At 43.9% G+C, this 12,423-nt stretch overlaps 2 protein-coding genes across 2 annotated transcripts in view; one reads left to right on the top strand and one right to left on the bottom strand.

Annotated features, from left to right (window-relative positions):
* Positions 1–5,417, bottom strand: part of CALHM5 (calcium homeostasis modulator family member 5) — a 50,666-nt gene extending 45,249 nt beyond the window's left edge. The window contains 2 exon segments of the mRNA XM_040350275.1: positions 4,431–4,544; positions 4,547–5,417. Coding sequence (XP_040206209.1) covers positions 4,431–4,544; positions 4,547–4,975 — 543 coding nt within the window. The 5' untranslated portion in view covers positions 4,976–5,417.
* The window catches only part of TRAPPC3L (trafficking protein particle complex subunit 3L), a 113,246-nt gene extending 102,204 nt beyond the window's left edge, over positions 1–11,042 (top strand). Inside the window, exons 5-6 of the mRNA XM_040350276.1 lie at positions 5,940–6,125; positions 10,782–11,042. Coding sequence (XP_040206210.1) covers positions 5,940–6,125; positions 10,782–10,901 — 306 coding nt within the window. The 3' untranslated portion in view covers positions 10,902–11,042. The remainder of the gene's footprint in view (positions 1–5,939; positions 6,126–10,781) is intronic.
* Positions 11,043–12,423: the final 1,381 nt, after the last annotated feature.

Below are 12,423 nucleotides of genomic sequence, written 5' to 3'. Positions count from 1 at the left end.
ACACTTTTCTCACAAACAAATCTTACCAACAAACACTGACAAACGTTCAAAGCAGAAGCAACTTGCTTTAGGAAGGGAACACAGGGAAATACTTTTGCAATTGAAGTCTGTTTGACTGGCGCTATTTAGACACAGGGCGATCTTCAAACTAAGTACGCTTGGCCTTTTACCTATCTCACTGATTGCGCTGACCAAAGTTCTGCACATGCGCAGGGGGTCACGGCTCATTACAATGAAGCACGCCCACTTCATTCCCACTTGCCATAACCACGCCTTACGCATTGAAACTTAAGTTAAGGATGGCGCAGTTTTGTGCGCAAATGCACTGAGAATACGGTACTTACGACACCAACTTAGGGCGCCGTAACTTAAATGACATAAGTTAGATAATCCTAAATTTACACATGTTTTTGAGAATTTGGCCCTATATGTATTGCTCTACTATATGTATTTATTTTTTTATAAAATACATTCATAGAAATGTAATTTATTGCTCTCTAATTTTGGGGAAGTAAAGGGCTAGAAATGAGTCTAAAGGCAGTGAACAATATGGTATGTGCATGATAACATCATACTGGCCAGTGGCCACAATAACACAGGGCCTGTGTCAATGGAATTTTGTTCTTATCAGAACTTGCTTTTCACTCCATGTAAGTCAATAGGAATGCAAAATTGACTTGACGCACGTTGATGTTGATGAATTTGGATTCAGAAGAGACATGCTTTGTCTCTTCTGCATTAAAATTACCTACATGCCTGTTCGCCTCCGTACAATGAACTGTGCAGCTCGTTGTAGAAATTCGGCAAAGCTGAAAGCGAGAGAACTCCTGCGCATGCACTGAAGTAACATCGTTCCCAATTAACTAATGAAACTGGCTGGTGAACGATATTTTGGCCGCTTGAAGATATCAGCGCCCGGCGGGGAGCTCCAAGACATCACATCACTGGAACCAAGGTGAGTAGTATAGTTCTGATTTAAACAGAGGTCAAATGCGGTTCAGAAGTAGGTCAAATGCATGTCAATGCACCGGTCAATGAGCTCTAAATGATCTCAGAGGCATCTCAAACTGCTCTAAAACTCCAACAAAATTCCTGCATCTAGTGACTCTGAAAGGCATTTTACTGTGTGACACAACAAGCCTATCACAACTATCTCAGTGGATATAATATGGATAACAGATTGGCCTTCTAGGCTATGTAACACTGGACAATGTTACTGAATTGCAGAACTTTATTTGTCCAGATGGCACTGCCAATTAATATTGCCTAACTGTCACTGGATTACAGTTGCCAGGAGCAGTTTGGGAGATGTAGTCTTGAAGAAGGATCCTAACTACAGCCATTCATGTGCCCCAACTATAAGGCCCATAAGCACCTGGGAGTAGGAGAGAAGCTCAGGAAGGAGCCAGGCAGTTGGGAGAAGCACACCAACCTGGAAGTAGTGAGAGAGCCGAGCTGTGTCAAACTGAGCTGTGCCAGGCTAAACTGTGCTAAGCTGTGTCACGCTGTGTAGTGCCAGAGAGAAACTGCTGTGTCAGATTCTGGAACCAGGAGCCTCATCTGAAAGCTGGCATGTGCAATAAAGATTTGCTGTCCAAGCCACCATCACATCTGCTGTGCCACTGCTTGAAGCTGCCCCACCATACAGACCACTTGCTGTCATTGGAGGACTGCAGCAGAAGAATCCAGTAAGAGGGTCTCTGACCTGCATTACATTTGTCACTAGCTGTTAACACTTCCTTCAGTCTAGACTGAGCCACTTCAACCCATTGACACTTGCTACAAGAGGTCTGTCTCACTTACTACTGCATCCATCAGTAAGCAGCTGTCATCAAAGCCAAATACAGAGCTTCAAGCCATAAGTATCCCAGAACGCTAAATTTGCTTTGCTTTCCATTTGCCCCCCCTTGCTACATTATATACTGGTCCTTATACCCCATCTACCCTTTGTACATGCCCTACCTTCTGCATTGTTGCACTAAGGGGTTTACATACTTACTGGGCCTAAATGTTCACTAGACTGCTGTTGAACGCCACCTCCTTGAAACATTTTCACCTTTTTGCGCGCCAATGTTTTAAAGGGCCCCAACTTTGCCAGAAGAAGCTCGCCATAAAGACTGTCTAGGTCAGGGGTCTCAAACTGGTGGCCCTCCAGCTGTTGCAAAACTACAAGTCCCATCATGCCTCTGCCTGTGGGAGTCATGCTTGTAACTGTCAGCCTTGCAATGCCTCATGGGACTTGTAGTTATGCAACAACAGGAGGGCCGCCAGTTTGAGACCCCTGGTCTAGGTCAGTGTTTCTCAACTCCAGTCCTCAAGGCACCCCAACAGGTCATGTTTTCAGGATTTCCCTCAAATTAAACAGCTGTGGTAATTACTAAGGCAGTGAAACTGATCAAATCACCTGTACAAAATAATGGAAATCCTGAAAACATGACCTGTTGGGGCGCCTTGAGGACTGGAGTTGAGAAACCCTGGTCTAGGTCATTACATTTCCTGAGGGTAGAACTAGGTTGCTAATATTGAGTTCAAATTTCAAGGCCTAAGCTTAACCCCTTTGTTTAAAGGGGTTGTAAAGATTTGTTTTTTATTTTCTAAATAGGTTCCTTTAAGCTAGTACATTGTTGGTTCACCTGCCTTTTCCTTTGATTTCCCTTCTAAATGTTTGTTTTCTTTGTCTGAATTTCTCACTTTCTGTTCCTCCTCAGTAAGCTGTTCAGTAAGCTGTTCTGGCTGACTAACCCCCATGGATGATGGTGGCAAGCTTACTGAGGAGAAACAGGAAGTGAAAAATTCAGACAAAGAAGAAAAAACATTTAGAAGGGAAATCAACAATTCACTAGCTTACAGAAACCTATTTAGAAAATAAAAAACAAACCTTTACCACCACTTTTAGAGCCCTCAAGTCACATCTCTTTATACAACTTTTTGGGAGCTTGAGAGGTATTGTTTTACACTCCTAGTACTGCAGTATATGCTGGGTTTGACTTTAGAGGTACCTCTGTTGGGTGCATTGTACTGTATCTGTTTTGTTGTGTTTATGTACATTGATTTTGATGTACAAATCTACCTTTTTATATTTGTGATTTTAATCTGTCAGTCTGCTTATCTTTTTAACCACTTCCCGACTGGCTCCAGTACATATATACAGCGGCAGGTTAGCTCTCATGCTCGAATCGCCGTATATGTACAGCGGCTCCTTTTTTATGTATGGCGGGGGATCTGACAGGGGAGGAGAAACAGATCGTCTGTTCCTACTAAGCAGGAACAACGATTTAACTCCTCCTCTAGTCAGTCACATCCCCTCACAGTTAGAAAAGTTATAAACACACCTAGGGAACACATTTAACCCCTTGATCGCCCCTAGTGTTAAACCCTTGCCTGCCAGTGATATTTATACAGTAATCGATGCATTTTGATAGCACTGATCGCTGTATGGTCCCAAAAAAGTGTCCGATCTGTCCAGGCACTGCAATGTCGCAGGCCCGATAAAAATCGCAAATCGCTGCCATTACTAGTAAAAAAAATGATGAAAATGCCATAAATCTATCCCCTATTTTGTAGACGCTATAAATATTGCGCAAACCAATCAATATACATTTATTGCGATTTTTTTTTTTTTTTAACTGATGATGATGCATGCACATGGGAACCCCCAGCACGGAGATTTGAAGGTACGGCAATGGTATGCCATCCCTTCAGAATGCATGCGCCGGTGACGTCACTGGCTGCATCCCGTGTGAATATCTCCTAAAAAGTGCAAGTTAAGGAGATATTCACTGTACCTACAGTTAAAGCGGAGGTTCACCGCTAAAATGCTGTTTTTACCCTTAGAGTGATGCTCGTTGTGTCTAGGGGAATCAGCTAGTTGTTTTAAAATCGAACCTGTACTTACCTTTTTAGAGAGCGATCTTCTCCGCCACTTCAGGGTATGGGCTGCGGGACTGGGCGTTCCCTCTTGAGTGACAGTCTTCCGACAAGCTTCCGACGGTCACATCCATCACGTCACGATTTTCCGAAAGTAGCCGAACGTCGGTGCGCAGGCGCAGTATAGAGCCGCACCAACGTTCGGCTTCTTTCGGCTACTCGTGACGAGATGGATGCGACCGTCGGAAGCCTGTCGGAAGACTGTCAATCAAGAAGGAACGCCCAGTCCCGAAGACCCATACCCGGGAAGTGGCGGAGAAGATCGCCCTCTACTACGGTAAGTACTGCTCGAGTTTTAAAACAACTAGCCGATTCCCCTAGACACAACGAGCATCAATCTAAGGGAATCGAAGTTAAAAAAACATTTATGGGAGAACTCCCGCTTTAAGCGCTATTATATGCTTACCTGTAGGTACAAGTTAAAAAAGTGGACTTTACCTCCACTTTAAAAAGTAATTAATAAATGCAATTTTAATAGAGACCTAGATTTTTGTTGTACATACCTGAGATTGAGCTTGAAGAAGCAGAACAACCTCTTGTGTTTCATTGCCAGGCATCGCTGTTTTGTTACAGGTCACTTTGTAGAGCTGCTTCTGGCAGTGTTCAGATTTGTACAGTACTTACACAGATACTGGATATAGTTTGGGTTCTGCCAGCCACTCATGGCACATGCATAGAAAGATCCATGTAGTAAGGCCATAGAAATCCACATGCCAGGAACTATGAGAGCATTCCGTGTCAGCTGTACAAAGACATGAAGACCTTGACATCGGTTTCCATTGGGGCACATCTTCACTGGGTTAAGACAGCAGCCTGTAAAAAATTTCCAAGTCCTGCTACTCAAGAAGTAACCTATGATGGTGAGTATAATTGCTGGAGCTAAGAGAAAAATAAAACCATACATAAGATTGTGCTCATTGCATGGACACTGGAACACAATCGGTGAAAACAACTGCTGGCTGCCCACTGTTAGAAGTGTCAGAAAGCCACAACCGATAGCAGATTTCTTTTCTGCACATAGTTTTAGGAGTTTGTGCAAGGCTTCCATGATAGAGATGTTAGAGACGTGAATGCAGTCAGACAAAAGTCAATCTCAACACACAAATATATGCTTGAGTTACCATGAAAATTTCAAAGGAACAAACCAGTTTGTCAGGTTTTTCCCATACGGATCTGATGTCACTTTCTAATAAAGCTGTTTTTAAAGCATCTAACTAAAGCCTTTGCAGAATATGAATATTGTACTTCATTTTGTTTAAGGTATTGTCATCAATTACTAATTAAGCCATTTAATTCTTTATGGATAGCTTTGCAGCCATGTGGATAATAATTGTAACATTACGGGATTCATGGAGCACATCATGGACAAATTACACTGGTGCAAGAGGCACATAGATCACAATGTCTAATGAGGACACTTATTGGTTTATCCCTGTTATACTCTTATCCAGCCTTAAAAAGTAAGGTAAAACATCACTAGGAAGACCACACAGTGACCACCTGGTATGTCATCCTTATATACATACTTTACATTCATAGAAACCCCCTCCACCTTTTATCTCCCCTAGGATAAAATAATCTTTAGCACTGGCTGCGCCTGCAGAGTAAGCACTCTTAGACATTAATGGGGCTATATTATAAAACTGGTGACACTTATTTTGTATGACAGTATGTTTTTAGCAGTTATGCCTCAAGGTCTAATACTTCACACTTTAAATTTTACTTTTAGCGGCCAGTACCATTTACAATAAATGTATTCTTTAAATTAAACAGATCCTTCACCACAGCTAGTAGTGTAAGTTTAAAAGTTAATCCAATACAGAAATGCTTATGGTTACCAAAGTAACTTTTGAGCAATGATTTTTTTATTATCTGCAAAATTTTATGCAGCAGTAAAAATTTTGAAGAATCTGACACATTCATGTGTGTCAGATTCTTCTCTTTTCTGGCATCCTACTTCTGCAATATTCACCTTTTCAGCAGGTATTAACTGACAATTTTTCTAATTATAGGTGGCCTTTAAAATGTACCTTGGGATCACCCCTTCTACGATAGGCGGTAATGATGGTGGAAATGAATTCTCTCTCATACTGGATAAAAATCCACTTGTAGACTTTGTGGAAGAGCTTCCATCTGGCAGACCAACACTCAGCTACTGCAACCTCCTCTCTGGGGTATTGAGAGGAGCTCTGGAAATGGTAGGTTGTGCTGTTACTATTATTATTAATATTATTATTCAAGACGGGTGCTGGAACCCCTGTAGTAGTCACACAAAATCCCCTGCATCCCTATGTTCAGGATACTACCCTGTTTCCTCTCCTGTACAGTATTGTGTTATTGAGGCTTAAATGAACACTATTAGGTGGATTCAGAAAGAGTTAGGCCGGCGTATCTACAGATACGCGGCGTAGGTGTAAATATGCGCCGGGGCATTTATGTTCCGTACCCACAGAACAAGATACGCCTGAAAATAGGCTTCCTCCGACCAACGTAACTTTTCTGCACCGGCGTATCGTGGGCGCATATTTACACTCGACGCATCTTGCGCTTACATTGATTTCCTATTCAAATAGCACTACTAATGGATCCACCGACTCGTAGGAGGGCACGGGAGAGGATATACCGCACGCGCATGAACATCTTTGGCATGGGTGCTTCCGAGGTGTATCGCATCTTCAGATTCAGCCCTGAAGCCATCCTGGAATTAGCCAGAACCCTGCATGATGACATCACCAGCAAGACACACCGTGCACATGCAGTGCAGCCACTGGTCAAGGTACTGGCAACACTGCATTTTCTTGCCAGTGGATCTTTTCAGCGTACAAGTGGAGTCGTGGCTGGGATGTCACAATCCTCCATGAGCAGATGTGTGCACTAGGTTGTCCCCGCAATCCTCAAACGCATGTCCCACCACTTCATCAGACCCACCCAGGAGCATCTGCAGCAGAAGGCAATGGCGGATTTCTACAGTATTGCAAGATTCCCACGCACCGTGGGGGCCATTGATTGCACCCATGTGGCACTACAGCCCCCCTGTGACACAGAGCACATATACCGTAATCGTAAGCATTGGCATTCCATCAACGTACAGGTGATAGCCGATGCCCAATGCCTCATATGGCACGTCCGTGCCAAACACCCAGGGTCCAGCCACGACAGCTACATATACCGTCAAAGCACCATCCCAATGGAATTTGAACAGAACGTGTACGGGGACAGCTGGCTGGTTAGTGAGTGACATGGGAGTCAGGCATGTCTGTCCGACCCCATGATGCAGACATCACAAGGGGCACATGCACGACTAACATCCTCCTGTCTTTTCCCTTCCAGGTGACTCGGCATATGCACTTGAGGCCCCATCTCATGACTCCATTCCGGACTCCCCAAACCCCAGGAGAACAAAACTACAATGCTGCACACATACGTACCCGTGGAGTTGTGGAACGCACATTTGGCCTCCTGAAGTCCCGTTTCCGATGCCTGGATATGTCCGGGGGGACCCTGTTGTATTCCCCAAACTTTGTGTGCCAGATCATCGGTGCATGTTGCATTCTGCACAACTACGCCATGAGAAAGGGCCTGGAGATTGACCTACGTGATGACCTGACCCCCGAACCACACAATCCCCCCCTAACCGAGGCTACCCCGTCTGCTGAGGGAGCAGCAGTCAGAAGACGCCTCACAGAAGACATGTTTGCACGTTAAACACACACATTCATCATGACACAAGGAGAATGCACGCATGCACACCACTGTGGTCCCTAGCACACACCCCACATCCACATCACATTGGATTACCCAAGTCCACCAATCAGGACTTTGGAGCAGCAACGCCGCGCCAAGGCCCCAATTATGTTGCTGTACATTCATACACCATTCACACAGGTCGTGGGGATAACTTCTCCCCAAAGACTGAGGGTGACACCCCTTTGCTGGCAGGAGTGTCACCCCCCACATTCACACACCAGTCACACTGTAGCAGCACTCCTCACTGTGTCCTTTCCAAAAAAAAAAACTCATGACCTGAGCATATAAAAAAAAAAAAAACTCATGACCTGAGCATATAAAAATAAAAACACTCATCACCTGAGCATATAAATAAAAGTCCGGGAAAAAAAAGGCAGTTATTTTGCCTGACGGCGCCTGCACCTGCTGGCACCTCTCTGGCTCCTCAGCTGCCTGGGGGGAGCCTGGGGTGGGGGGTGGGACATCTGGAGGTGGCTCATCCCCGGGTGGGCCACTCCTGGCAGGTGATGGCTGCCTGCCCTCCAAGGCCACCGCAATCCGCCTCAGAAATCGGTTGGTCGGGGCCTGCATCCTCAGCTGCCGGGTCATGTTATGCCGCTGAGTGCGTTGCTGCCGTCTCCCCTCCTCCTGGATGGCAGCCGTGTTGGCGTTTACGGCCTCAATAAGGTTATCTACCTTGTCCACCAGGTTGACAGTGGTGGCCTGCAGGTCCACCACACAGGTGGCCACTGCAGAGCTGTTACAACTGCCATCCAGCACTGCCTTATGGATTTGGCCAGCCTTATGAGCCATCTGCTGCAGGTGCCCGGCTATCTCCCCCATATGCCGGGTCTGCTGGCTCTGGTCCAGGGCTATTTGGTCCTGGACACTAATGGGTACACCCCTCGTCTTCCGCGTCGCCTTTCTTGGGGCAGAAGACTCAAAGGAGCGGGTGTATGGGGAGCCCCTTGAGGTGGTTCCCCTGCTGGTGGGAGACGCAGAGGGGCTTCCCCTGATGGGGGTGGAGGTATGAGAGGGCCCAGCCATAAAACTGGACTCCTCTATAATGAGCCTGATCTGCCCAAGGTCCACGACTCCTCCACCACCTCCTCGAGAGGAGAAGTGTGGACACTCCCCCACCACCGCAGCATCTTGGGGGTCTTCCTAAGGCTGCTCCGGGAGAGATGTGGTGGGACGGCCACCGCCACCAGATGGGCCCGCTCCCTCCTGCACATCTGTGGATGACACAAAGCAGTCACATGTTGGGGGACCCACACACTTGTTACATGTTCCCTTCCACCCCCTCACATGCTACACACCAAATAGGGGATATTACCTTGCTCAGGGGGGAAAAGCAGGATGTAATTTTGCGTCGGACGGACGCATGTCTGAGCGTATTTATGTGCTCGGCGCAAGCCGGTAGGCCGGCGTACAACGGGAAGTTTGGCCGGCCTAGTTGTGAGCATGCGCACAAGGAAGCGATCATACTTCGACATCACTGCGCATGCTCCGTTGAAGATAGGCCGGGCATAATCCACTGCACCACGCTCAGACAATCATTTGCATAAGTTCACACCCACTTACACTTACACCGGCTTACGCCTTTAAATTTAGGTTCGGCCGGCGCAAATTGGAGAGCAAGTGCTTTGTAAATCATCTATTTTGCTCTCTGACTTATGCCGGCGTAGCGCATATACGTTACGTTACGCCGGCACAAAGATGCGCCCATCTACCTGAATCTAGCTATATGGGTCAATTTTATTTCAGTTATTTTATTTAAGTTTATAAGTCATTAAACTGTTGACTAACATCTATAGATTATTTTCAGTGGAACTTTGGGAAAAATAAATACATATTGGTAGCCCCTCTTTTTAAGTAAAGAAATATATTGCTTGTTTGTTCTATGAAATCCTAATAGATTACAATGTTAACTCCACAGAGCCATAGCCCCCCTCCTTGCTAAAATCCCGGTTCCACCTGTGGTGCTCTATTTGACCAAGAAAAAAGAAAACAGGGCCCACCGGCCTAGTGTGTTACCGTTTAGAAAGGATTTATTAGATATATTAAAACAATGGTTATGCTCACAAAATTAGTTATAAAAAGCACTTAACAGATGAAATATCAGGTACACAGCATCACCACCGAACACGATAACAGCATGGATCAGATGGTATTAGACCGGCGTATGGCTGACGCGTTTCAGAGGCGAACCCCTTTCATCAGAGCCTTGGTGGTCAGTAGTAGCTCCCTCCTTAAAAATCCTTAAGAATCCTAAACGATAACACACTAGGTTGGTGCGCCCTCTTTTCTCTTTTCTTTTTCTAGTTTTATGAATTCCCATGATTTTGATGAGGGCTGCAAGACTATAGAATTTACCTTGGAATCGGATTACGCTACCCTATAGCAAGAGACACCAGAGCGCAGGAGAATTTTTTGTGTGCTATTGCTCTATTTGACCATTCACACCCTTCAATTGGGTTAGTTACCTAATGCTTAGCTTTTTGACGATCTGGAGAACTGGTCATTGCTTATCTCTTTCCAAAGGTTCACAACACTGCATAGGCCTTCATGGAGCTGTATTATATCAGATTACGATTTTTGGCTGTACGCAACTTTCATTCTATTTTAGTGTCTCCACATGGTGAACCAGGAATCCTAGTTTGACTAGCCTTTTATTCTACAATGGATAGTTTTGTTTTTGACCCAACAGGGTTTTATGGGAATGGATCATTTGCTCTTGCTGCATATTGTCTTTTTTTCCTACCGTGTTGTATTTTGATATCTGTTGTACTATTATTGATCTGCCCAAGATCAGTTTGTACTTATAACTATCTTTGTAAAACTTTAATAAAAAAGATTAAAACTAAAATTTGATACAAATTCTAACACTTACTTACTATATTCAAAACTACATTGGGATTTTGGATGAAATTTGGCCTTCACTTCCTTAATAAATAAGTAGGAAGAGAGACTGGGTTATCCTTGAACTGGGATTAAAGTCTTTGTTAGAAAATCAGTAAACTTTTTTTTTATTATTATTATTTATTTCTTGCTTCCTTTTCTCTTGTCATGTTGTCTATCTATAGATACATAATATTGTATCATCCTGGTATTTTGTTTCTTTACAGATTCATTTACCTGCTGAAGTCACTTTTGTTCAAGACAAACTAAAAGGAGATGATGTCACTGAAATAGGAATCACATTCCTCAAAAAGAACGATGAAAAGAAATCTAAAAGAAATAAATGACCAAACCACATACAGTAGACCACTGTAGAATATACATTACTTCTGAGGTATCTAGGACAATAGTACCCATTCCAGTAAAAATAAAGGGGAAAAAGATTGGGGTGTGAGCAATAAAATATAATGTATAGGTATATACACTAATTGCCTGTGTGTTGTTTTTTTTTCTTCAAATAAATGTATAAGAGCCGGTTCACACTGGGGCGATCTGCTATCCGACTTCAGGTCGCCTCAAGTCTCCCCAAGTCGCGCTGTCCAGAAAAGCAATGGAAGTGAATGGAGCCGTCTTAATACACACTACTGAAGTCACTCCGATTTCAGAAAAAGGTTTCTAGGCGACTTGTACCCATTGATTTCAATGCAAGTCGTCTCCAAGTCTGATCCCTGTACATAATGAGGCAACTTAGAGGCAACTTTGCAGGAAGCAGAGAGGAATTTACCCAGAAGCACCCAGGTATTCCCCTGTCCCCAGGCAGCCCCCACCTTCCTAGACACTGATTACTTTCAGTTTAGACGTTGTCTCTCTAACCTCTATACACCATGTCTACCAGAGCCAGGGAAGGGAATAGAAGGGAGGCTGTGGATAATGAGTCCCTTATAACGTTCATCAAGGAGAGACCATGTCTGTATGACAAGACAGACAAACATTACAGGGACAATGCCTGGCTGGATATCTGTCGCCTGTCCTTTAAGGATTTTGATGTATTGTCCCAGACCGACCGCACTGCCAAATGTAAGTTTAACCTTTATTATATGTCTGTTTTCCTTGGCTAGGCACGATGGTTGTAGTTCCATACAGGCCACTTGTTTTCACAGAGAATGGGTGCATGAACTCCCCCTTGTCTACATCCCTACCCAGCTCTGAGCGCTCACCTCCAAATACAAAGGGGGGAACTGAAGCGCTAGCCAATACTCCAAAGTGAGGGGTGGAAAATTAAACAATAAAATTAAAGTGAAATAATAATGCTGCTCAAATCTAGATTGCAATAACAACAAACAAATGATATGAATAAAGTGAATGATGAGCGCAAAAAATTTGATGAATGGTGCACATAGAAAGAATAAGAATGTGAAACGTCCACTGTGAAAAAGATCTCTTATATAAAGAGAAAAATACACCAAGGTGATACATTCATCGGTGCCACTGTGGTAAGAATACAGTGGGTGATGAGCGCAATTAATAAATGGTGCACATAGTGCAATAAATTATGAAAACGTGTTATATATAAAGAATATATACAAATAAATCCAATATGAAACAAGCAATGCTCTATAGTGAGAGGAAATAAATAAACCAATGTGATAAATTCATAAAGGAAAACCACTGTGCTTTAAATATAAAACAATATAGCAGTCCAGTGCATGAGCAAAATCTGAAAATAAAACAATAAATACAAAACAGTTGTGACAAAAGTTCATATATGACAATTCCTATGTCAATGGAAAAGGAGTGATGGAATATCCCAAATGGTGACTAAGTGTCCGTGTATAAGTGATGGGACAATCCTCATATGCAGCTGAGCTC

Source organism: Rana temporaria, chromosome 4, assembly GCF_905171775.1.
Source record: "Rana temporaria chromosome 4, aRanTem1.1, whole genome shotgun sequence".
Classification (NCBI taxonomy): Eukaryota; Metazoa; Chordata; class Amphibia; order Anura; family Ranidae; genus Rana; species Rana temporaria.
This window is presented reverse-complemented; position numbering and strand designations above follow the sequence as displayed.